Here is a 22,376-nt window from a genome sequence, read left to right as displayed (position 1 = left end):
AAGTGCTAAGAAAACAATTAGAAGTGTTTGATTAGTAAGATAATGCATTTACCTTTTCAAATCAGAAATCTGAGTCTGTGCATCAAGCAATTTGTTCTCGGTTGTATTTAATGTATCCTATGAAAATAAAGGAAAAGTTCAGAAAACTGAAGTTAAGTATTCAAATGTAGTCCTTTTATTTAAAAATGCAAAAATACAAAACAAACCTAAGGCTACACCAGAGAGCTACAAAGAAAATCAAGCAGATACTCAGCACATATGGCCTCCACCAAGCCACAGACAGAACTCCCGGAAGAGGATGGGTGAGTGGACGCTGGTTCACAGACAGCTGTGGGGCCAGGAGGGCCGTGTACCCTGCTTGGCTGGAAACGGTCCAGTGTTAAATGGACACATTTTAACCACAAACCTGACTGAAGTCTCAGTAAATGGCAAAAAAATCCCTGTGGTGATGATGTTTTCAAAGTACGGCCTGGCCCCTGACCCCCAGAATTCCTGGTGGCCGGGCTGGGCAGGCCTTTTCACTAACCTTGAATAATCTGAAACTGCATTTTACACAGCAGAAATACTGGGGTCCCCGTACAGCATCGTTATGGGTTTCACTGCATGCAAATGGTAGTTTCCCAACAGAGCTTTAATCAAGAGTTCAAACATAGTAAGTTCAACCCCACAAAAAGCCAATGCTTTGAGAAACAAAACTTTATATTTAAATAGCATTAATTATTTGCATCTGCATGGTATCTTACACTTCTAAAAATTTCATCTCACCTCAAATGCAACAGCCATTCAATAAATATTTGTTAAATTAACAAATCCACCAGACTGTGAGTTACAGGGTAGATATCTAAAAGCAAGCCTACTGACCCAGAGAGGGTAAGTCAGTGCCAACAGCTACGGGGGACAGGGCAGGGGAGCAGGGGGGAGGCCAGGGCCCTTGGCTTCCAGTCCAGTGCCCTGCCCCCACCGCAGCCCAGAACATGAGCAATGAACCACTATTACCTTCACTCTTTCGTGTTCTTTTCCCAGGGACTCATACTCTCCTAAAAGCTGCAGGAAAAACAAAGAATTGCACCAGAAAATTAAACATAATATCCACCAAAGGATATGCTATAACAGTGACTCCCAAGCCCCACAGGGGGGCAATTTAATTTTTAAGGGGGACAATTCGAGAATGAGTTCTTAACAGTGATTTTTTTTGCATTTCTTATGATTTCAGGGACCTCATATAGAATATATATATATATATACACACACATATTTATATACACACACACATACATACTAGTAAAAGGCTAAGCAACCATCCGACCGGTAGCTTTGATGTGCAATGACCACCAGGGGGCAGACGCTCAACACAGGAGCTGCTGAACTGCGATGCCTTGGCAGCAGTGGTTCTCAGGTGATGCACCCCAGGACCAGAGAGGAGGGAGCCTGATTCCGGGGTGCGACACCGAGAACCGCCCTCTTGCAATCCGGGACCCCTGGGAGGATGTCGGAGAGCTGGATTTGGCCCAATCTCCACAGGCCAGGCCAAGGGACCCCATCTGCTGGAGGGAACCCCACTCACTATGCAGACACCCTTCGAGCTGCAGCACTGCCCAGGGAGGGACTGTGGGAGGTTGGCTCTAGGGCCCATCTCTCCCAGTCCCACTCCGCCAGCCACCTTCTAATTAATTTCCTTTCAATGTGCACAAATCCATGCACCGGGGCACTAGTAAATATATACTGTGACATATTTATGCATTTCAGTTCTTTATTATGTCTTGAAACTTTATTTGCTATTTTTTCATAGCACTTCATATTATTGTTGAAACAAAACTGTTTTTATCAATTTCAGAGAGAGGAAGGGAGAGGAAGAGAGACAGAAACTTCAATGATGATAGAGAATCATTGATCAGCTGCCTCCTACACGCCCCATCCTGGGGATCGAGCCCACAACCCAGTCATGTGCCCTTGACCAGAATCAAACCCGGGACCCTTTAGTCTGTAGGCCGGCCGACACTCTATCCACTGAGCCAAACCAGCCAGGGCCATATTATTATTGTCTTAACAATTTCTTAGTGATTTTTTCCTCAATACTTCAACTGTCCTTTCGTTCTTTAATTTCTCTTTCATGGATGCTTGTTTAGACCGAGTTAATGGCCTTTTAGGCTTCCTCCACGTGACTAGTTCACTTTTTGAAAAATAAGAATTATGTGTCACAAGGGGGCACCAGGATTTTAGAGATGCTTAGTGTGGCACAGCCAAAAAAATGTTGGGAACCACTGCTCTATAAAGTAACTGCCCATACTCTTCAAAAATGCCAAGTCACACCCTCGCCAGTTTGGCTCAGTAGATAGAGGGTGGGCCTGTGGACTGAAGGGTCCCAGGTTCGATTCTGGTCAAGGGCTGGTAGCTTGATTGCAAGCTCCTCCCCGGCCTGGGCCCTGGTCGGGGCTTATGCAGGAGGCAACCGATCGATATATTTCCCTCACATTGATATTTCTCTCTGTCTTTCCCTCTCTCTTCCACTCTCCCTAAAAATCAATGAGAAAATATCCTTGAATGAGGGTTAAAAAATGCCAAGTCACAACAGGGGAATGTTGACACACAGTTTCAGATCAAAGGAATTGAAAATCCAGGAGAAGTGAAGACAAGGCGTGGCCCTGGGCTGGGAACAAGGCCATGAAGGAACAGTCGGACGCGACTGCACCATCTGGATTTCTCGTTGTGATGACTGCTCTGTGACTATGAATGGGAAGCCCTCGTTCTCAGGAAATACACTCCGAAAGCTGGAGGTAAAAGGCACGATGTCTATGACCTACTCTCCAATGCCTGAGAGAAAAAAGATGATGTGTGCATGGCAAGTAGATATGGCAACATGTTAACATCAGATCCTAGGTGAAAGGAATGACAGTTCTTGCAAGTTTTCTGTAAGCTTAAATTTATTTCAAAATAAAAAGTAAGCCCTGACCGGTTTGGCTCAGTGGATAGAACGCCGGCCTGAGGACTGAGGGGTCCCGGGTTCGGTTCCGATCAGGGGCATGTGCCTTGGTTGCGGGCGCATCCCCAGTGGGGGGTGTGCAGGAGGCAGTTGATCGATGTTTCTCTCTCATCGATGTTTCTAACTCTCTATCCCTTTCCCTTCCTCTCTGTAAAAAATCAATAAAATATATTTTAAAAAATAAATAAAATAAAATAAAAAGTAAAAAAAAGTAGTATCAGTCAATGCCCATTGATCAAAAGATTAAAGTGTATTTGCATTGTTCTGTCTCGAATTGCTGCATACCATTCCTTGGTAAATTAGTTCCACAGAGGAAGGTACCATCCTGAAAGTATATTATAATTAGGTAACTTATTTAAAAATAGCTATGTGAGCCTCCTGGTTAAAGAAGACAGATTTGTCACAGTTTCCTTTTTATCCTGGTCCCACTATTAACCATGGAGCCAGTAAAGAGAACACAGGTAACAGCTCAGGCGGAAGGTTCGAATGAAGCCGCAGCAGGGCCTGAGTAAGGGGAGCAAATGGCAAGTAGATGACCCTTTCCCAACTGTGGGAGCACAGACTGAATCCCAGGTCAGTGGTGGACAGGGCGGAAGCACAGGGCAGACACGCGGACCCGGCCACAGTCCTCGGGTAGAGTGGTCAGAGTCCAGGACCCTCCACGTCCCATACAGCAGCCGACCTCCAGCCCAGCCACTGGACACAGGTGACAAGAACAGGAGAAAATGCAACTCTGGAGCCCACGTCTGACAGGGAAGGAGAGGCGATGGACAGGGTGAAGAGAAAATGACTGAAGAAAAGTCTTTAAAAAAACCCAACCCGACTTCTTCCCCCACTGCCCCAGAGCCCACTGCTGACCGTTTCTGATAAATCCAAAACTATTCCAAAAACTAAGTAAAATGTGACTAGAAACTCAAGTTTTCAGATACAGGAGGTCTCCAAAGGTGTCTCACTTGCATTCTCTTTCTCAGATGTACTCTAGCAAAACAAGGATTTCACCCACGAGGGACACGCAGGACCCGTACAGCAGGGCGGATCCCAGGAAGGAAAGAAGCCAGGACCAGGCCCAGAAGGAGGCGGGGCCAGGCAGGAACCCTGCACTCAGACCTCACAGGCACCGGTTCAGTCTGAAGCGAGGGTGTGTGTGTGTGCAAGTGCTAGGCATATGGAAAACTGGGCAGACAGAAAAACAGGGCAATTATCACTTCTAGGAAAAACAAAGGTTGTAAGAGAAAGGAAATGTAACCACTGCACATGGCAGCTTAGCGCTGAACAGTATTCACAAAGATGCAGAAATGCTGAATACTGATCTACACTAATAAAAGAGAAATATGTAAATTGTCATCACTCCGCTATACCCACCAGCCAATCAGGATGAGTATGCAAATTAACCCAACAAAGATGGCAGGTTAATTTGCATACGCAGGTGCAGAGCGAAGACTGAAGACTGAAGACTGAAGACTGAAGAGGCTTGGCTTCTTCGCTGCGGCCAGAGCAGAGAAGCCAAGTCTCGCTGCAGCTGGAGCGGAGAAGCCAAGTCTCGCTAGGCTTCTCCGCTCCGGCCGAACCAAAGGCCTGGGTCCCCGGTGCCGGAGGAAAATTGGTGCCAGCAGCCAGGGGAAGGAAGGCCTATTGTGCAAATCTTCGTGCAACGGGCCTCCAGTCTAACTATAAACAACCACACACATATTTCCAATTGAAGACACCATACCATTACTTCACTTACTACCAGAGGAAAAAGGCTGCTGCCGATGAAAATGGACACTGGTGTAAAGCTGCCCCAATTCCAGAGCCGTCACAACGGGAAAGAGAAGGCGCCTTAGCATCAGTTCAACATGTGAACCACATTGGGAGGGGTTTGCATTGGCAGCAAATGGTGTAAGAAAGCTAAACTGTAACGGTGCACAGAAGGAAGTCATATACCATCTGATTTGACGGGAACAAGAAAGAATAATGTAAGTTTCCTATTTAGGAACATGGAGGAAAATACTGGAAGAACCAGCTAAAAGAGCTGATGGTAATGGCCTCCAGGGTAGGGAACTCCAAGGTACAGAGCGGGGGAAGGACTTATTATTCATTTCCAATTTCCCTACTTAAACCATTTATGTGTGTTTCGTGAAAATAAAATGTAAAACCAATTTGCAACAGCATGGATGGACCAGGAGAGCATTATGCTAAGCGAAATAAGTCAGTTGGAGAAAGATAAATATCACATGATCTCACTCATTTGTGGAATATAATGAACAACATAAACTGATGAACAAAAACAGATCCAAAGACAGAGAAACATCGATCAGACTATCAAACATCAGAGGGAAGGCAGGGGAGGGTGGGGGTAAGGGGGAGAGATCAACCAAAAGATTTGTATGCATGTATATAAGCATAACCAATGGACACAGAGACTGGGGTGGGGTGAGGGCATGAGCAGGGGGGAAGGGGCTATAGGGGGATAAGGGCACATATGTAATACCTTAATCAATAAAGAAAATAAAAAATAAAATAAAAAAGTAACAAGCATCAAACCTAAAGCTATCAGGATGAAGCTTTCAACAGTCAAAATACTTTTAGATTTTTTAGGTACCATGACAAGGAATATTAAGAAAAACTTAAGAGGGGAAAAAAAATACAATCCGAAACCTACTCCCACATCAGTGCCACACAAATCCAATTTTCAGTGAAATTAAATCAGAGTGAAGAAGTTTAAGCAAACCAGTTCTCAATCTTTGCCCTGCCAGACACACGGATGCTGGTTTCAGACCGCTCCCAAGTGGGCCTGCCAGAGACAAAGGCATGCGTGGGAGGGAGCAACAGCCTGGTCTCAGAGCTCACTTCCTGCTTCAAGAAAGACCCACCCTACACCGTGGGAAGGTATATATTTGCAGCTACAGCAAAGTTATGTAAAATAAACTAAACGTGGAAAAACTCTTAAGAGCTTATAAAAGTACAGAATCTAAAGTTACTTTAGCTGAGCACATCACCAAGTCACTTACATCTTGAAACATTTTGTTTTCCTGTTTCAGTCTGGCGTCTTTGTCATCTGAGAGTTTATAGGCATTCTCAAACGCTTCCTCCAGATCCTGCAGCCTACACTTCAGTCGCATGATGGTGTTGTCTTTTTCTCTGTTACTTGTTCTCATTTCCTCGATGCGTTCCTGAAGGATTTTGGAGGCACTGCTGGCTGCACTGAGGCGTTCTCTGAAATCACTCTACAAAACAGACAGGATAATCAATTGTCTTTAATAAGAAATAGATGTCTCACCTGCCAACGTAGCTCAGTGGCTGAACGTCGACCATGAACCAGGAGGTTGACGGTTTGATTCCTGGTCAGGGCACATATGCCCAGGTTGTGGGCTCAATCCCCAGTGTGAGGTATACGGGAGGCAGCCAAACAATGATTCTCTTTCATCATTAATGTTTCTATCTCTCTCTCCCTCTTCCTTTCTCTCTGAAATCTGTAAATAAATAAATAAATAAATAAATATATCACTAAAAAAAAAAATGGATGTTTCAATAGCAGCTAATAAACTGTGAGCATTAAAATATAAAATAATAAAGCAAAACATAAAATGGAAATCAGCAAATTTAATTTTTTATATATTTTTATTAATTTCAGAGAGAAAGGGAGAGGGGGAGAGATATAAACATCAATGAGACAGAACCATTGATCGGCTGCCTCCTGCATGCCCACCACTGGGGATCAAGCCAGCAACCTGGGCATGTGCCACGACCAGGAATGGAATCTGACCTCCTGGTACACAGTCGATGCTCAACCACTGAGCCATATTGGCTGGGCAGCAAATGTACTATTTTGCTATACCCTGGGGTGGAGACCAGAATTATGCTACCATGAGTTGATCATAAAATGTGAACTGAAAACCACTGTTCAAGGCATTCGGATTTTAGGACTCACCTGTGGATCGCTTTAGTGAGGAAAATAACCACGGCTATTAGAGAAAGGACTCTGAAAGTACAGCTGGAATTTGTTGTCCTACATTCACATTTAAAGCTTAAAAAAAATGCATTCCTTACCCTAGTCTCTCACTTACTAGGAAAATAAAATTCAATATGCATGTTAATATTCACTCAATTATTTCTTGAATATCCAGTAGGTGCTGCGCACTAGGGTGGCTAGAAATGAAGATTAACATGAAAGACAAGTTCTGACTTCATGAAGTTTAGAGTGTAGGGGGAGACAAAGATAACTAAAAACATCAAAAACAAAGAAACAGTGTATAAAACATAACTGACACTTTCCACCAAAACATTGTTTATAAGGCTATATGTAGAAGAACAGAACTTAGAACTATATGAAAAAAAATTTATATAGTTAAAAGCAAATGTTTACACATTTCTTGTTATTTATATAAGAAAATGGAACCCTGGACGGGTGGCTCAGTTGGTTGGAGCAGGTCAGGGCACATACCCAGGTTGCAGGTTCGATCCCTGGTTGGGAGAGTATGGAAGACAACCAATCGATGCTTCTCACATTGATGTCTGTCTGTCTGTCTCTCTCTCTTTCTCTCTCCCACCCCTCCTCTCTCTAAGCATGTCCTTAGATGAGGATTTTTTTTTTTAAAAAAGGCAGCCCTAGCCGATTTGGCTCTATGGATAAAGCATCCGCCTGTGGATGCCCTGGTTTTGGGACTTGATCCCCAGTAGGGGGCGTGCAGGAGGCAGCCAATCAATGATTCTCTTTCATCATTGATATTTCTATCTCTCTCTCCCTCTCCCTCCCTCTCTAAAAGCAATAAAAATATATTTTTTTAAAAAGACGCTAGAACAACAAAAAATAGAATACTTACTTACCACTTCTCTTTCTAGTAGGTTATTCTTATTTTCAAGTGTCCTCACACGACTAGTGGCTTCATTCAAAGCACCATCTAATTGACCGCATCTAAGACCATAAATTGAAATGAAACAATTGGAAGGTCAAGCCCTCTCCCGGACAAGTGTTCTATAAACCTAACCGACTCCCCAGTACAGCACGTAACAAACACCAGCTCTCCACATCAGCCAAGACTCAGGATGCCGCCTTAGTAAAATGCACCTCAGTGACCTGATGGCAGCACAGTGTCAGAGAAAATAAGGATGTAAAAAGACCCTTAAGAAAGATTAAGTCAACAACACAAGACAGGAACAGATACCTCCTTGCACACCCATGTTCACAGCAGCATCATTCACAGTACCAACAGGTGGAAGCAGCCCCAGTGTCCATCAGGGGATGGATGCAAAGCTATCCCTAGTACGGGGCCATTCTCCCCTGTGTTCCTACAGCTGTTTTAACAGGATAACTGTCTGGGTACAAAAAAAGGTGGAGCACTGCCCAAGGGCACCAGTCATCACCTTCTCATCAGGGATCCATGTGTAGCACTTATCTCCCATAAGTGACATTCCTTGACACACACAAGGTCTGCTCAACTGTTTCAGCATTCAGCCCACAGGAAGTACCTACGCGCATGTCAGTTATTAGTGTGTTCTAAGAAGCTGGTTCAAATCTGTAAAAATAATTACTTAGGAAAACGTGTTTTTGGTATTAAAATTTTCAAATCTGCCCGGCCAGTGTGGTTCAGTGGTTGAACATCGACCCATGAGCCAAGAGGTCACTGGTTTGATTCCAGGTAAGGGCACATGCCCGGTTGGGGGCTCAATCCCCAGTAGGGGGTGTGCAAGAGGCAGCCAATCGATGATTCTCTCTCATCAGTGAAGTTTCGATTTCTCTCTCCCTCTCCCTTTCTCTCTGAAATCAATAAAAATTTTAAAAAAAAATTTCAAATCTGAGGCACATGATTTAGAAGTGATTTATCATCACAATATATTATACTTTGAGGAAAATAATACATCCACGTTGAATTATATTTTTAAATTATAAAAATGAAATTATATTTTTTAAACTATAGTTAAGCTTTAAGTTTTACCTGTCTACAAGAATTTGATTGGTTTTCTTCCAATCTTCAACTGCAGAAATTTCTTTTGCCTCCAGCTTCTGTTTCAAGCTACTTATTTCTGACTCATAATAAGCTCGAAGATCTGCTATGTGCCGGGCCTGCTTTTCCTTCAGGTTCTGCCTGACGCTGTCAGCAGGAGGGAAAGGCTTGTTAGGAGAGTGTCTCCTCACTCTCTGTCCCAAAAGAACAGTCATTCTCATGAGCAAAAACACAGCCTTTTCCCTTTGCACTCAGAAAATATAGACAATACACAAGTTAACCACCAACAAAGTAAAGAAGAAAAAACAGACATGGATTATTTAATTCTTAGATGGTCTACCTTAAAAATGCTATCTCTGTTTTTAACTTAAGGTTTTATACATTACTGAAATTCAATAAAAACCACTTTCATCATTTAAGCAGACACCACAGAAAATCGATTAGTATTACAGGCCATCCACTGAAATACATACTTAGACAATAGCACAGGATCTTCCAGGGAAGTCAATGAAATGCATTCTGGGACACTGTTGGCTGTACCTGGAAGCTGGGACTGACTGACTGAGGCTGCAGTTACCATGACAGTGTTTTCTTCTTCCACGGTGTTGACCGAGAGGTCGTTACTAGTGACAGTATAGACTGAGGGGAACGTGGAGCTGGTCCTGCTTTCGTTTGGGAATGCGTGATTTTTCCAAGAGGCCGCTGTTGAGGCTTTTGCACGTGAAGGGCACTTGGGGAACCCAGACAACTGAGAGGTGGCATTGCTTGCTTGCGAGAAGGAGTCCATGTCAGAGCGACTGGACACACTGGGCTCCAGAACAGAGTCTGGCGAGAAGGAGATCCTGTCCTGGAGGGCGTTCAGAAAGCCCGGCGGCTGAGTCCCCGCCATCTGCTCACTTGGCTTCATGTGTAACGTTGGGTCCAGAGTCAGCACCTGGAAATAGGCAGACAGCGTGGTTCTCCCTCCGCACGGGCTGCTGTGGAGGTGAGCAGCAAGGCCTCCCGGGGAAACTCGCTAAAGCCCAGGGAGGGTCGGAAGCAGCTTCACCCCACCCCACAGGGTGCGGACCATGTTACCTCGGGCGGATGGTTTGGGCTGGAAGAAGTGAGATTCCTCTCGGGTAACTGCTTGTTTTCCCTTTGCTTTTTATGGTAAATATCCTTCAGTGACGGAAGCTTCATCTCATTACTAGTGTTAGCCTTAAAGACATAAAACAAAATTATTTCAATGCTATTAGCAAGGAAGAAAAAGCTTTCTGAAATCAAGATCAGCACCATAAGAGATTTTTTAAAGGTTGTTAATAAACTGAGCATTGTGCTGTCAGATCTATAATGAAGGTTGGAAGTCAAAACCGATTACAATGAGTCTCCCTTACAATGAGAAAGTTTCCCTATCCCCCCAACAATAAAGGGAATCATCTCAACCTAATTACTAATGGCCTAGAATACTTTCAAAGAATAAAATCGTTGGACGTCCCCTACTCAAAATGAGAAGGAGGTTCTGAGATAAGACAAGACTTGAGAAAGAAGGAATGAAGCAGGACAAGGACACTCCTCGCCAGACTGATTTCCTGAGACTCACGGGGACAGCTGTCAAGAGGTGCGGCTCCTCAGCTATGTGGTTAGGTCACGTTAGGAGCTGGCAGACAAGAAAAGGGTGTTTTTACAGCTTGACGTCGGGGCTCCGCTGCGCTGGAAATACTGCACCGCCGTCTAAGCTCCAAGTGGAAAAACCCGGGGCTCAAATTATTTCGAGGTGGGAGCTAGTGTGGGGTGTGCCGGGTATCATTTAACCTTGTCAAGTGTGACCTTGGCCATTCTGTCAAAGGAGACTGAATTCCAGGAGGGACACACTGCCAGGCAGTTCATCCTACAGCCTTACCTAACGTCCCATTCCCAGGCCCAACGTGGCTGCAGGGCACCAGGAACTACATTTTTAAATCAACCGTGTTACTAGCTTGTGAAAAAGAATTCATTATATTGTTGTGTGTGTGTTGAAGGTATTAATTTGATAAACGTAAACCCTAAAAATTCTCTGTAATCCCGTTTTAAAACTTGATGGTTTATATACCAATGACCTAGAGGCCCTCAAGTCTTACAGCCCATGTCAAGCAGCAGCTCTCGGGCTCCAGCCTCAGCCCTGCCCACTGGCTGCAGCTATTCCACTCAGAGCTCACGGTGGTACAAGCTCCCATGTGCCATCTCTTTGATGATTTCTCTTCTCTTCATACTGTAACATCTCTGAAATGAGGTCTTGTAACTGGCATCTTGTAACTACTGCCAGTCAAACAGCAGCTGTGATATGTCATTGCCGGCTCATAAGCAAATACCAAAGCCATCCACATGGCCACAAAGGTGTGCTGAGGCGACAAGGAAGCCTGGGAGCCGCTATGAAGGGACAGGAGCAGGCATGCGCAGCAGCTGTGCCATCTGGGAGTCAGGTCCCCGCAGCAGCAAGGAAGGAATGCCATGTCACGAAGGAAACAGTAGGTGGGACAACAGATACCCGCACTGGGATGGAAAAGGAGGGTGAGCCTCTGCAGGTGGGGAAGTTTGAACCAATGTATTTCCCTTTCTAAGTATATGTAAGGCTTACATGATAAAAATCTATGTTTAATCACAAGCTCTTTTTGTAAGAAAACAATAGAAATTCTAAGTGATAAGAAAACACTGCAGGCCTGGCTGGTTTGGCTCAGTGGATACAGTGCTGGCCTGCAGACGAAAGGTTCCTGGGTTTGATTCTGGTCAAGGGCACATGCCAGGGTTGTGGGCTCCATCCCCAGTAGGGGGCATGCAGGAGGCAGCCAGTCAATGATCCTTTCTCATCTTTGATGTTTCTCTCTCTCTCTCCCCTCTCCCTTCCTCTCTGAAATCAATAAAAATATATTTTTTAAAAAGAGTTTATAAAAAAAAAAAAAAAAAAAAGAAAGCATTGCATCAGTCTAATTGGTAAATTCTTTTCTTGGTAGCCTATCACACAGAAAATCTTCAAATGGATGGCATCTTAGAGTCAACAATTACAGCATTAATTACTGAGGTTGCAGATCAAGGAACACACAGGCAGCCCTGTAAGCAGAGCCCACTCGGCCTCCCAGCCCCTCAGTCACACGTCCCACCCTTCCTTCCTCCCTGGGGTTATCTGGCTTTTTGCTCCTTCCTCTGAAGACCCGTCTGCCACAGCTGTCTACGCTGTCACTCAGGCTCAGCTCTCCTGGTTACTTTAATGGTATCTCTCCTTTTCCCAAACTACTCTTCTCTTATCACCTAATCAAGACAAGAAGTGAAGTATGTACCTCGGAGAGTTGTATTTCTTTATTCTGAAATAAACAAAGTATTTACATTTCTTACTCAAAGAAAATTAATACCAATTAAATTGTGCAGCATTGGAATACAAATGGATTAGTGGGAGGGTGTAATAGGATACAAAGTCAAACCAGGCCTGAGAGCAGGAAAAGTTTATCTTTGGGCCTACTGTATTTTTTTTAAAAAATATATTTTATTGATTTTTTACAGAGAGGAAGGGAGAGGCATAGAGAGTTAGAAACATCGATGAGAGAGAAACATCAATCAGCTGCCTCCTGCACACTCACTACTGGGGATGTGCCCGCAACCCAGGTACATGCCCTTGACTGGAATCGAACCCGGGACCCTTCAGTCCGCAGGCCGACGCTCTATCCACTGAGCCACACCGGTCAGGGCGGGCCTACTGTATTTAAATGGTAGGCACAAAAACACCTCATTTACTTTCACAAAGCACTCATGGGCTTTTTTTTTTTTTTTAAATCCTCACCTGAGGACATGTTTTATTGATTTTTAGAGAGAGAGGAAGAGAAAGAGAAGCATCAATTGGTTGCCTCTCACATGTGCCCCTACTAGGAGGGATCAAACCCAAAACCTAGGTATATGCCCTGATCGGGAATTGAACCTGGGACCCTTCGGTGCACCTGATGATGCCAACCAACCGAGCCACACCAGCCAAGGTCACTGGGCATTTTTAATCCCACTCTTAAGTAACTTTCCTAAGATCACATAGGCAATGACAGACAGAATCTGAGAGCAGATGACTTTGATTTAATGCCCATGCTTTCTTCTCTGCATCGGAAAGTGAAAAACACAATGTGTATAATGAAGTCAAGTACTTATCTACCGTGTGACAATGCAAACACACACACGTTTTGACTTACCGGGCTGGCTGACACTTGGGGGGAGGAGGACAGGGCAAAGGGCTTGTCTGTGACCTCGGGCAGAGAGTGGTACGTGTCCTTCTCCTCCAGTCTCCAGTGTGTCAGGCCTGCGCAGGCACACAGAAGAGAAGCGAGGAGAGACAGAACAATAGTGATTCTAGAGTAACATTTCTACCTAAAGAAAACGAAATGCGGGAAGTAACTAGCCTTTGTCTATCTGAGTACGAAAAGTTTCATTGGACGGAAAACAGTTCACATGATGCCTTACCATGTAAAAGTCCTGTCTTCATGACCCAAGTATTTAAAGTTGAAATATGTTACAAGTCAAGATCAACTAGCATAATTTAAAAAATATAAAGACAACAATTTCTTTGTGAATAGTACAGACTTATATGGAAGCAATGTAAAGAATTCAATAATTTAAATATTTATTGAGCATCTACTGTGCCAGGCTGGGCGCAGGGAGACTGAGACCCAAACAACAGGAAAATCACAGAAAGTCAGAGGGTGGTGAGCACTCAGTTGGTAAAATTTAAAAATCCAGAGAAGGGAATATGTAATTGGGGGAGTGGTAGGTGCTGGTTTTGGACAGGGTTGTCAGGGTTGGCTCACTGCAGAGTAACAATTAAGAAGGAGTTGGCCATTTCAGCCACATATGAGGGAGGCAGAACATTCCAAGTTCAGAAAGCAGCCCATGCAAAAGCCCTCCAGTGAGAACTTTGTGGACCAACAGCCTCCCTGCCCAAGCAGAGAAAGGCAGAGAGCGGCAGAGCGTGCGGTCGGAGCGTGCAGGGCAGGCTCTCGCAGGCCTCCATAGGCCTCACAGACACTCCAAGGCCTAACAGAGGTTAGAGCCGAGGAGTCACGTGCTCTGACTCGTCTCTAACAAGGAGCAGGTGGCTGGCTACTGCGCTGAGCACAGATGGAAAGGTGAGCGCAGGGAGGCAGGGAAGAAGTCGCAGGAGCCCAGGTGACAGGTGATGGGGCTCCATTAAGGTGACAGTGTGAAGGTGGTTGGGGTAGAAGTTTTCAGAAGGCAAAGCTAATTCCTCCCGATGAACTGATGCAGGAGTGTGGAAACGGAGCCACTATGTAAAACCATTAGAACTAAAATAGAGAGTGGAGAATGGCTCCCAGAGTTTGCATTTCATTCTTTTGAGGCACCATGAAAATGCTGAGGTCATTTCTGTGCTATTTGCAATACCTGCAGGCTCTTCCTCAGCCCCAGGCAGGCGTGGCGTGTGCGGGAAGCAACCAATCCATGTGTGTCTCTCCCCCTCCCTTCCACTCTCTCTAAAAATCAATGGAAAAATATCCTCTGGTTAGGATTAACAACAAAACAACAACAAAAAAGAAAGAAAGAATACCTGCAGGAACGCATCTATCCTGACAGTAGGCAGACACCAAGTACGGAAGCTACAGCTACGATGCGTTCACTTACAGAGACCACTCTCACACAATGCACGTGAGTCTCCCCGCTGGGAAATGCAGTTGTTATTAAAAAGGAAAAAGGGGGGAAAAAATCTTTAAACATGTAAGTTTCATACCTGTTCCTGAATCAGACATCCAAAAATTGGGGTTTTCGTCTGGCTTACTGAGGTAAAAAGCATGAGGTGGTGTAGCAGCAGCGAACTCCAACTGCAATTCAAGAGGACAACTGTGAGCTGCCAGCTAAACACCCCAGGCACACACTGCTGACCAAGGTCGAAGCTGGCGCAGAGACCTGCCAGGGGTCCGTGCACAACACCTGGCTGGCCCTCTGGTTGCAAGAATGCAAAACAACAGGAATTTAACAGCAAATAATTCTCTTTTCCTACATAAGTTAGAAAAGTTCATTTGGGTTTTCTGCAGACCTGAGAGGAGAAAACTGGGAGCAGGTGTTATTCAATGAGTTTGGCAGGAAAATGTGTTAATAATTTGCAATCTACTTGCAAAAGAAATGTGAGGTGCCTAGAATTAAAGTCCTTTGGTATAAAAATGAATGTAAGAGCTATAATAATTCACCTTATCATTCAAACTACATTAAATCAAATCAACTCTGAAAACCACAATAATGAATATGAACTTTAAATAGTAGACTACATCTTTTTAAAAAATATATTTTTATTGATTTCAGAGAGAGGAAGGGAGAGGGAAAGAGAGATTGAAACACCCCTATTGGGGGATTGAGCCCGCAACCTAGGCATGTGCCCTGACGGGGAATCGGGGAATCAAACTGTCCACGCTCAACCACTGGCCTCCCTGAGGGTTTTTAAAAACAATGAAATGAATTACTCTCTGTTTAAATGTGACATCTGCAGTTGAAAAAGAATTAGGGCCTTTACAAAACAGTTCATTTTTTCTAGTATTTTCTCCCTCGTTAGTTTTGATTTCTGGGAAAGAAGCAAGACTTAGGGCCAATCAATCGCTGCTTCCACTCCTCTGTGCCACCAAAAGACAGAGATGTCAATGGAACAACCTGACCACGACATCTGTGCGATGAGCAGGCAGGAAGCCCGGAGTGACGGTCACCCACCTTGTCCACCGGCACTCTCTGGGGCTGCTCGGCTCCTTGCGTGGGTTGGGGACACCCCTCTTCGGCATGGGCTCCCTTCGGGTGGTTCTGCTTCAGCTTCTGCGCCCATGATGTGATCGCTTTACTACTTAAAAAGAGAAAACCAAAATGACTCTTTGGGTGTCATCCTTCCCATGAGAAACTAAATACACGCCGACACCGTATCATGGAAAGGGCTTTGAGTTGTTTTCTAAGAGCAAAGGGCGGATGGACATTATGGATTCACCTACATTTCTTTTTCCAGTTTCTCATTCCCAAAGGCAAAATGAACTAAAAGACCAACAGCGATCAGCAGTACATACAGTCTATAGCCGTCAACCAAAGCAAAACCACACAGCCACGCTTCCAGGTCTAAATCTACCTCCACAGGGAGCACATTTATTCCCACGGACTAATAACTACACGGTGTGTGCACACGACTGGCTGCTCTGGCTGCACACCTTACTTTGTGGTGCATTTCAGATACAAACTGGAAACTGAGGGGAATCTACATAACTTTAAATGATTTTTTGTTTTACAAACATTCAGCTACAGTTCCTTTACTAAAAAGCCCCTGGGTCAATCAAAATGTTGTTAAACTTACAAGTCTCTTCTTATATATAAAAAGACACACAAAATCAAGTATGCTTGCGTATAATTTTTTAAATAAGATATAAAGTTTATATTTTATATCATGCCTGGAAGCAAGATCTCAACAGTCTGAGAAAAATGCTTCTTGCTTGTGTATAATTTTTGATTTTCAATTACATAAACATGTGTAACAAAATCCCACTGTTGACATAGTCCTATACTACCATTCTGAGCAAGTTTATAGTGACTAGAAATCCTAGAAGGCATTTTTCTGGCAAGGCCTCCCTCCCACCTTAAGGGTTTAGTAGTCTCATAACATTGCAAATGGGAAGAGCCCGGTCCGGGTGGCTCAGTAGTTGAGCATGAACCTATGAACCAGGAGCTCACGGTTCCGTTCTGTCAGGGCACATGCCTGGGTTGCGGGCTCAATCCCCAGTGTGGGGCATGCAGGAAGCAGCAATCAATGATTCTATCTCATCACTGATGTTTCTATCTCTCTCTCTCTCCCTCTCCCTTCCTCTTTAAAATCAATAAAAATATGTTAAGAAAAAAAAGGGGGGAATCATTAGTATATACTGTGCTTTGTTTATTCCAACTTCCACAGGCACTAGCTGAAAGACTTTGGTAAAACAGATAAATGTTCAAATGCATCTCATTCTATTACAGTCCAACGAAAAGGAGCTTTATCTGCTAGATTCTAAGTGTATTAAACAAGTAAATGCCCCTCAAATGATGCAGAAACTCTACGTACCTACTTGTTTTTCCACTGTACACTTCCAAAATCTTACTTTCACCGAGAAACTTGTGTTCAAAATCACCAGGAAAAATGGAAATGTCTTCCTTCAACGAGTCACTGAACTCTTGGGGAGAATGGATGTAGAAACGCTTGTGCTTTCCACCATCCACAGGAGACGAGGTCTGCACAGCTGGCGCCCCGCACTGCCCCACCGAAGCCTCCGTGTGCTCCATGAACTCCTGGGGGCCCTTAGACGTGCAGGTATTTAACTCCGAGACACAAAAGGTCCCATAGCCACTGCTCACTGAGCTGCTGTCCACATTGCAGTCTGGCTGTGATGGGGATGTTTCCTGCTGCATTTCAGGTTCTTTGGATTTTGGGTAACTGAGGACAGACTCATTTCTGTCACTGTTTTCAGAAAAGAACCCCATCTGCCTTCCTGAAGAGAGGTGTTCGCTCAGAGAACTTCTGTCATAGGAAGCCCGTGAAGCATTGCTGCTCTGTAACTTGACTAAATTCTTTATTTCCTTCTGGACCCGCTGAAAATAAAAAGTGACGGGTTTAGGTAAGAAAGTATATTAAACATCACACTTTTATAAATGGTATGAAAATAGTGTTCAAAATACGACATTACTCTAAAGATAATCCACGTCTTATCTTCAGTTTATAAACAAAGTTGATATAAAGTACATATCTTACACCTAACAAGACGCCCGTGTAAATAACAACTTACTTGGACTTGGTTGTGGAACTGTTCCTGCTGGGCCGCTATCTGTTCTTGGCACTGTTTTTCCACCAAGTTGAATAGCTGTAACCACCTGGCCTAATAATTACACAATATTTTAGTTAAGGATCATTTTTAACCTAATATTTCACAGAAAAATTCCTCCAGTAGGAAAGGGTCTTTTTAACAATGTATTTTTAATGTAAAATTTGTAAGTGGAATTATATAGTTGTAAAACCATGTTTAATGTAAAAATACAAGTTCATAGGCTTGGGGACCCCTTTCTTATGGGGTAAATCTTCCTTTTCCAACTGGCATCTTAATCTGATGTTCTCTGTTATCATTTTGGATTGAATAAGAATGGGTAGGGGCACCTTACAGTTGTCTCATAACAACTAAGGATTTTCTTAACAGTGACTTACACTCCCAAAAAGAATCCCACATCTTAAAACAAGAAATCGTTTGGTATTATGAAATTTTAGCCCCTAATTTATTTGTGCAAAAACACCTTTTTAAAGTCGGGTACTGAAGAGTTTAAAGCTGTACAGCTGAAAAAGTACTAAAAACCCCGAGTTGGCCTGCGACTCTTCCCAGCCTGTTTAGGGCTTGACCCACCCGCCGCCCCAGAGCAGTTAGTGCGCCTGTAACTGGCCGGCCGCTGTGCTTTCAGTCATGGACCACACGCAATAACCTACAATGTCACAGGAGCGGCCATGAACGCGGGCTGCCCTGGGTAAAGCCTCCCAGTGTCTTTCCTACCAATCCTTCCCGGCCCTGCCCGATCTGGCCCCCACACCTGCACCCCCTCTCATCCTCTCTGCCCCGTGCTCAATACACACCAAAGTCGCTGGCTTTTCTGTCTAATCACGAATATGTTGTTAAGACACACTTCTCACCGTCTTTTTCACATTCATTCAATATCATTACCGTTAATATATCCGGTCACTTCACTTTAGCACCAACTTCAGTGTCATGCGCTACAGGATATCCATTTCTAACAATTCAGACTTACATAGAGGCACCTTTATAGTTATTTTAAAATTCAAAAAAACAAAACACAACTAGATACCTCGCAGTTTTTCCAAAGCTCCGAGTCAGTGCTCCCGCTGTGCTGTAGCTCTTGCATGAAAGAGGTGAGGGCTTCACCTGTGCCTTGAGTTACGGCCAGTCTGGTCTTCCCTGAGAAAGAGGATACCCCATTTGTACTAAGGTGGGGGCTACTTCTGTTGAAACATAAATAATTCAAATGGTTTTCCTCATTCTACCAGAGTGTTGAATAATTCAGCAGTTCAAGATTTAGCAGAGCAGTACAAACCACTGATATTTAATCCTTCTTAATGGCACTTCATTTGTTGCAAATCTGATCACAAGTTTGCCCACGAAAGAAAAATAGCAGTAAAAAGACAGACAGCATTTAATTTTTTTTTAAAGAACACAACAGAAAGGCCTGTTTCAAAAGTGAGAGGATACTCGGAAGTCCGAGCGGAAAACAAAAGTTTCTGCTAAACAATAATAAGCAACACCTCCAGCCCCACTCCAGCCCCTCTGATCTAAAATATTGCAGAGGACTGTTTGCCCCCTTTAAGAACAGCCCCTTATTGTAATGAAATTCTTCCCCCCACACCCTCCATTGTCCAGAATGACAGTGGAGTCTTGTTCATTGGATCCCTCTAATTTGGCGTGATAAGCTGATGCTTATCTTTGCACATCTTTGGTGCCAAGCAAATTAGCACCAAATATTCAGGACGAATTTAGCCTATTCAGTGTGCAAAATACCACTGATTCTCTCCAGGAGGACTGCCTTTCCAAACTGGAGATGAGTTCATTTCAGATTTGTTTCATACAAACACAAAAAGCATAATTACGACATTAACATTTATTTAAATTCCAATCGCTGAAAGGCCATTTCCATTTCTTCAGTTGCACTCTGCTTTGTTTCACTAAGAATGTGAGAGAGAGAGGATACTAATGAAAATAACAGCAAAACAGAATTAGAAGCAGAGAAAATATTAATAAAAATTCGAAGGATAGAAGCACAGAATCTGTTGTCCATCAGGGATTTATATTAACCCAATTTGAATTTGGCCAGTTTAGCTGTAGTCGCAGTGAAAAGAGAGGCAAGCTCAGCTGCGTAATTCTCACTGGAAAGGCACATGTAGGTTGGTTCCTGCAGCAAATCCAACACTAGGTTCTGGAAGTGGGCTTCCCAGGGGCCCCGCGGCACAGGAAACTAGCGCAGGACCAGCTTTTGGCAGTGGGTCGAGATTATCAGGCAGACATCTCTCTGGACCACCTCCCACGCCTGGTTTGTTTCCTGCGCCCTCCTTTAATTTATGCTTCCTCCTATTGTGTGTAAAGGCATTTGCCCCTTTAACAGCAGGCACCAGACTGCCTTTTACACTTTATTGTGCCTCCTTTTTATGGCTGACCTCCTCTAACAGTCCCTGCCTCTTTGCTGGTTTTCAGCTACTGTAAATTTAGAAACCAAGTAATCAAGCTTGTCAGACTATGTACACAATCAGAGTGAACAGGCTCTGATTAGAAACAAACCAAACATGGGATCGTTTTAAAAATAAAATGCATTGTTTGGCGGAATCTATTTTGTCGGCTTGGTATGAGGTGTTTTTTTTTTCTTACTTCCTAGTATTCAACTTTAATTGCTTCTTCCAGATTGGTGAGCTATTTCTGCAATATTAAACATTATTGATCATGTTATCTTAAAAATGTAGAAATAGCCCAGCCGGCATGGCTCAGTGGTTTGAGCATCAACCTATAAACCATGGTTGGATTCCTGGTCAGGGCACATGCCTGGGTTGAGGGCTTGATTCCCAGTGTGGGTCGTGCAGAAGGCAGTCGATCAATGATTCTCTCTCATCATTGATGTTTCTATCTCTCTCTCCCTCTTCCTTCCTCTCTGAAATCAATTTTTTTTAAGGCAACTAAATTTTAATGATATTCTTGTAATTTACTGAAAACCAAAAAAAGGTATAAAGACCACTGCAACTAGCAAAAACAAGTTCTTTCTCACAGTTCCCCATGCAAAAGTACATACCTCTGGCAGAAATAAAAAACATGGAAGCGCTAAAACTATTCTTATCTGTCCCTGAACAGATCCTGATCATAATTTTGTTTTATTTTTTAGTGCAAATCAGTAACTATGACACTATTTGGATAAATTGGTAATCTATGCAAATAAATTTATTTTTATTTGTTAATACATTTTTAAAAAATCTATCTATCCCATTCTTACCTATTAGTACTTAAGTTCAGTCCAAGAGAGTAGGGAGAATTTTTTATATCAGATTCTACAGAAGATGAGGTTTTTTGTAAGGGTTTCACCAGGTCAGCATCTTCCATAGTGGACAGAAATTGTTATGCTCTCTCATTTGAAAGTGTAGGTTCTTTCACTGTCTGAAGAAACTGAATCCGGGTCATCTTCAGATGCTTCATCGTCTACAGGCATTTTCAGTTGCTAACATTCAGAACTGTGAAATATCCTAAGTTCCCAAGACTCTGAAAATGAATGGGGGAAAAAATACTACTAAAAAGCCACTAAACCTAGCAACTATCTCTTCATAACTTTGGCAACTGTGATCCTTTTATACAGGTCTACATTACGGAGAGAAACATCATTTCCAATAGCCAAAATGCAGAAACAACCCAAATACCCATCAAGTGATGAATGCATAAACGAATGCGGTGGTATAAAGGAATCTTTTCAGCCATAAAAAGAAATGAAGTAGCCAAAGCCGGTTTGGCTCAGTGGATGGAGCATCGGCCTGCGGACTGAAGGGTCCCAGGTTCGATTCCGGTCAGGGGCATGTACCAGGGTTGCTGGCACATCCCTGGTGGGAGATGTGCAGGAGGCAGCTGATCGATGTTTCTCTCTCATCGATGTTTCTGACTCTCTATCTCTCTCTCTTCCTCTGTAAAAAATCAATAAAATACAAAAAAAAAAAAAAAAAAAAAAGAAATGAAGTATTAAAAAAAGGAATGAAGTACTGAGATATGCTACAATGTGGACAAATATGCTACAATGTGGATGAACATCCTACAATGCGGATGAACATTCTACAATGTGAACCATGAAAACATTATAGGAAACTCAGTAAAAGACCACATATTGTATGATCCCATTTATACAAAATATCTAGAATAGTCAAATCTACAGAGATAGAAAGTAAATGAATGTTTGCCAGTCGGTGAGGAAAGGGGAGAATGAGAGTGACCAAAACAGGTATGGGTGTCTTTTGGGGGCAATGAAAAGTTCTGGAATTACAGTGGTGATAGTTGCACAACTCTATGAATATACTAAAACCCAATGAATTGTATACTTTAAAATAATGAACTTTGTGGTATGTGAATTATATCTCAACAAAAATATACAATAGGGGTGGATCTGCAAAATAGCATCATCTTTTCCAGGTAAGATTTCAGAATTGTATGTGTCTAATAATCAAGGTTCTAGACACAATGCTACTAGGTAACAACTTACATGTCCATTTGTTTAATAAATTCTACAAAGCATCCATGCTTATTGATTTGCACAGTGAGTCGATGACAAAGAACTCAGTATTTAACTTGGTCTTAAAAACAGCCAATGAAGCTGTTCACCATGGTTGTTTCCCACCGGCTGGAAGGTGGGGTGGAAGGAATGCATTTTGCACTCCACGGCCTTTTGTACCCTGTGCATGCATTACTTCT

General features: G+C 43.3%; 1 protein-coding gene across 10 annotated transcripts in view; it reads right to left on the bottom strand.

Annotated features, from left to right (window-relative positions):
* The window catches only part of MPHOSPH9 (M-phase phosphoprotein 9), a 39,542-nt gene that overhangs the window by 14,910 nt on the left and 2,256 nt on the right, over positions 1-22,376 (bottom strand). For 6 of the 10 annotated variants that reach the window (XR_004974862.1, XM_036353867.1, XM_036353870.1 and 3 more), the window contains exons 2-15: positions 20,923-21,185; positions 18,742-18,895; positions 17,682-17,771; positions 16,964-17,487; positions 15,604-15,730; positions 14,636-14,726; positions 13,089-13,195; positions 9,982-10,104; positions 9,378-9,838; positions 8,896-9,051; positions 7,787-7,874; positions 5,971-6,186; positions 997-1,044; positions 53-117 (exon numbers count right to left, since the gene is read on the bottom strand). Coding sequence is in view for 9 of the 10 variants with exons in the window: in XM_036353867.1 (XP_036209760.1) it covers positions 53-117; positions 997-1,044; positions 5,971-6,186; positions 7,787-7,874; positions 8,896-9,051; positions 9,378-9,838; positions 9,982-10,104; positions 13,089-13,195; positions 14,636-14,726; positions 15,604-15,730; positions 16,964-17,487; positions 17,682-17,771; positions 18,742-18,895; positions 20,923-21,029 (2,357 nt within the window). In the remaining variant the exon portion in view is untranslated. Of the gene's footprint in view, positions 1-52; positions 118-996; positions 1,045-5,970; positions 6,187-7,786; positions 7,875-8,895; positions 9,052-9,377; positions 9,839-9,981; positions 10,105-13,088; positions 13,196-14,635; positions 14,727-15,603; positions 15,731-16,963; positions 17,488-17,681; positions 17,772-18,741; positions 18,896-20,922; positions 21,404-22,376 lie in introns of those variants that run through there. The other 4 variants (XM_036353869.1, XM_036353868.1, XM_036353872.1 and 1 more) reach the window with 4 other exon arrangements.

Source organism: Myotis myotis, unplaced genomic scaffold (assembly GCF_014108235.1).
Source record: "Myotis myotis isolate mMyoMyo1 unplaced genomic scaffold, mMyoMyo1.p scaffold_m19_p_20, whole genome shotgun sequence".
NCBI lineage: Eukaryota > Metazoa > Chordata > Mammalia > Chiroptera > Vespertilionidae > Myotis > Myotis myotis.
The sequence above is the reverse complement of the archived record's forward strand: the minus strand, read 5'-3'. Positions and strand labels throughout refer to the sequence as shown.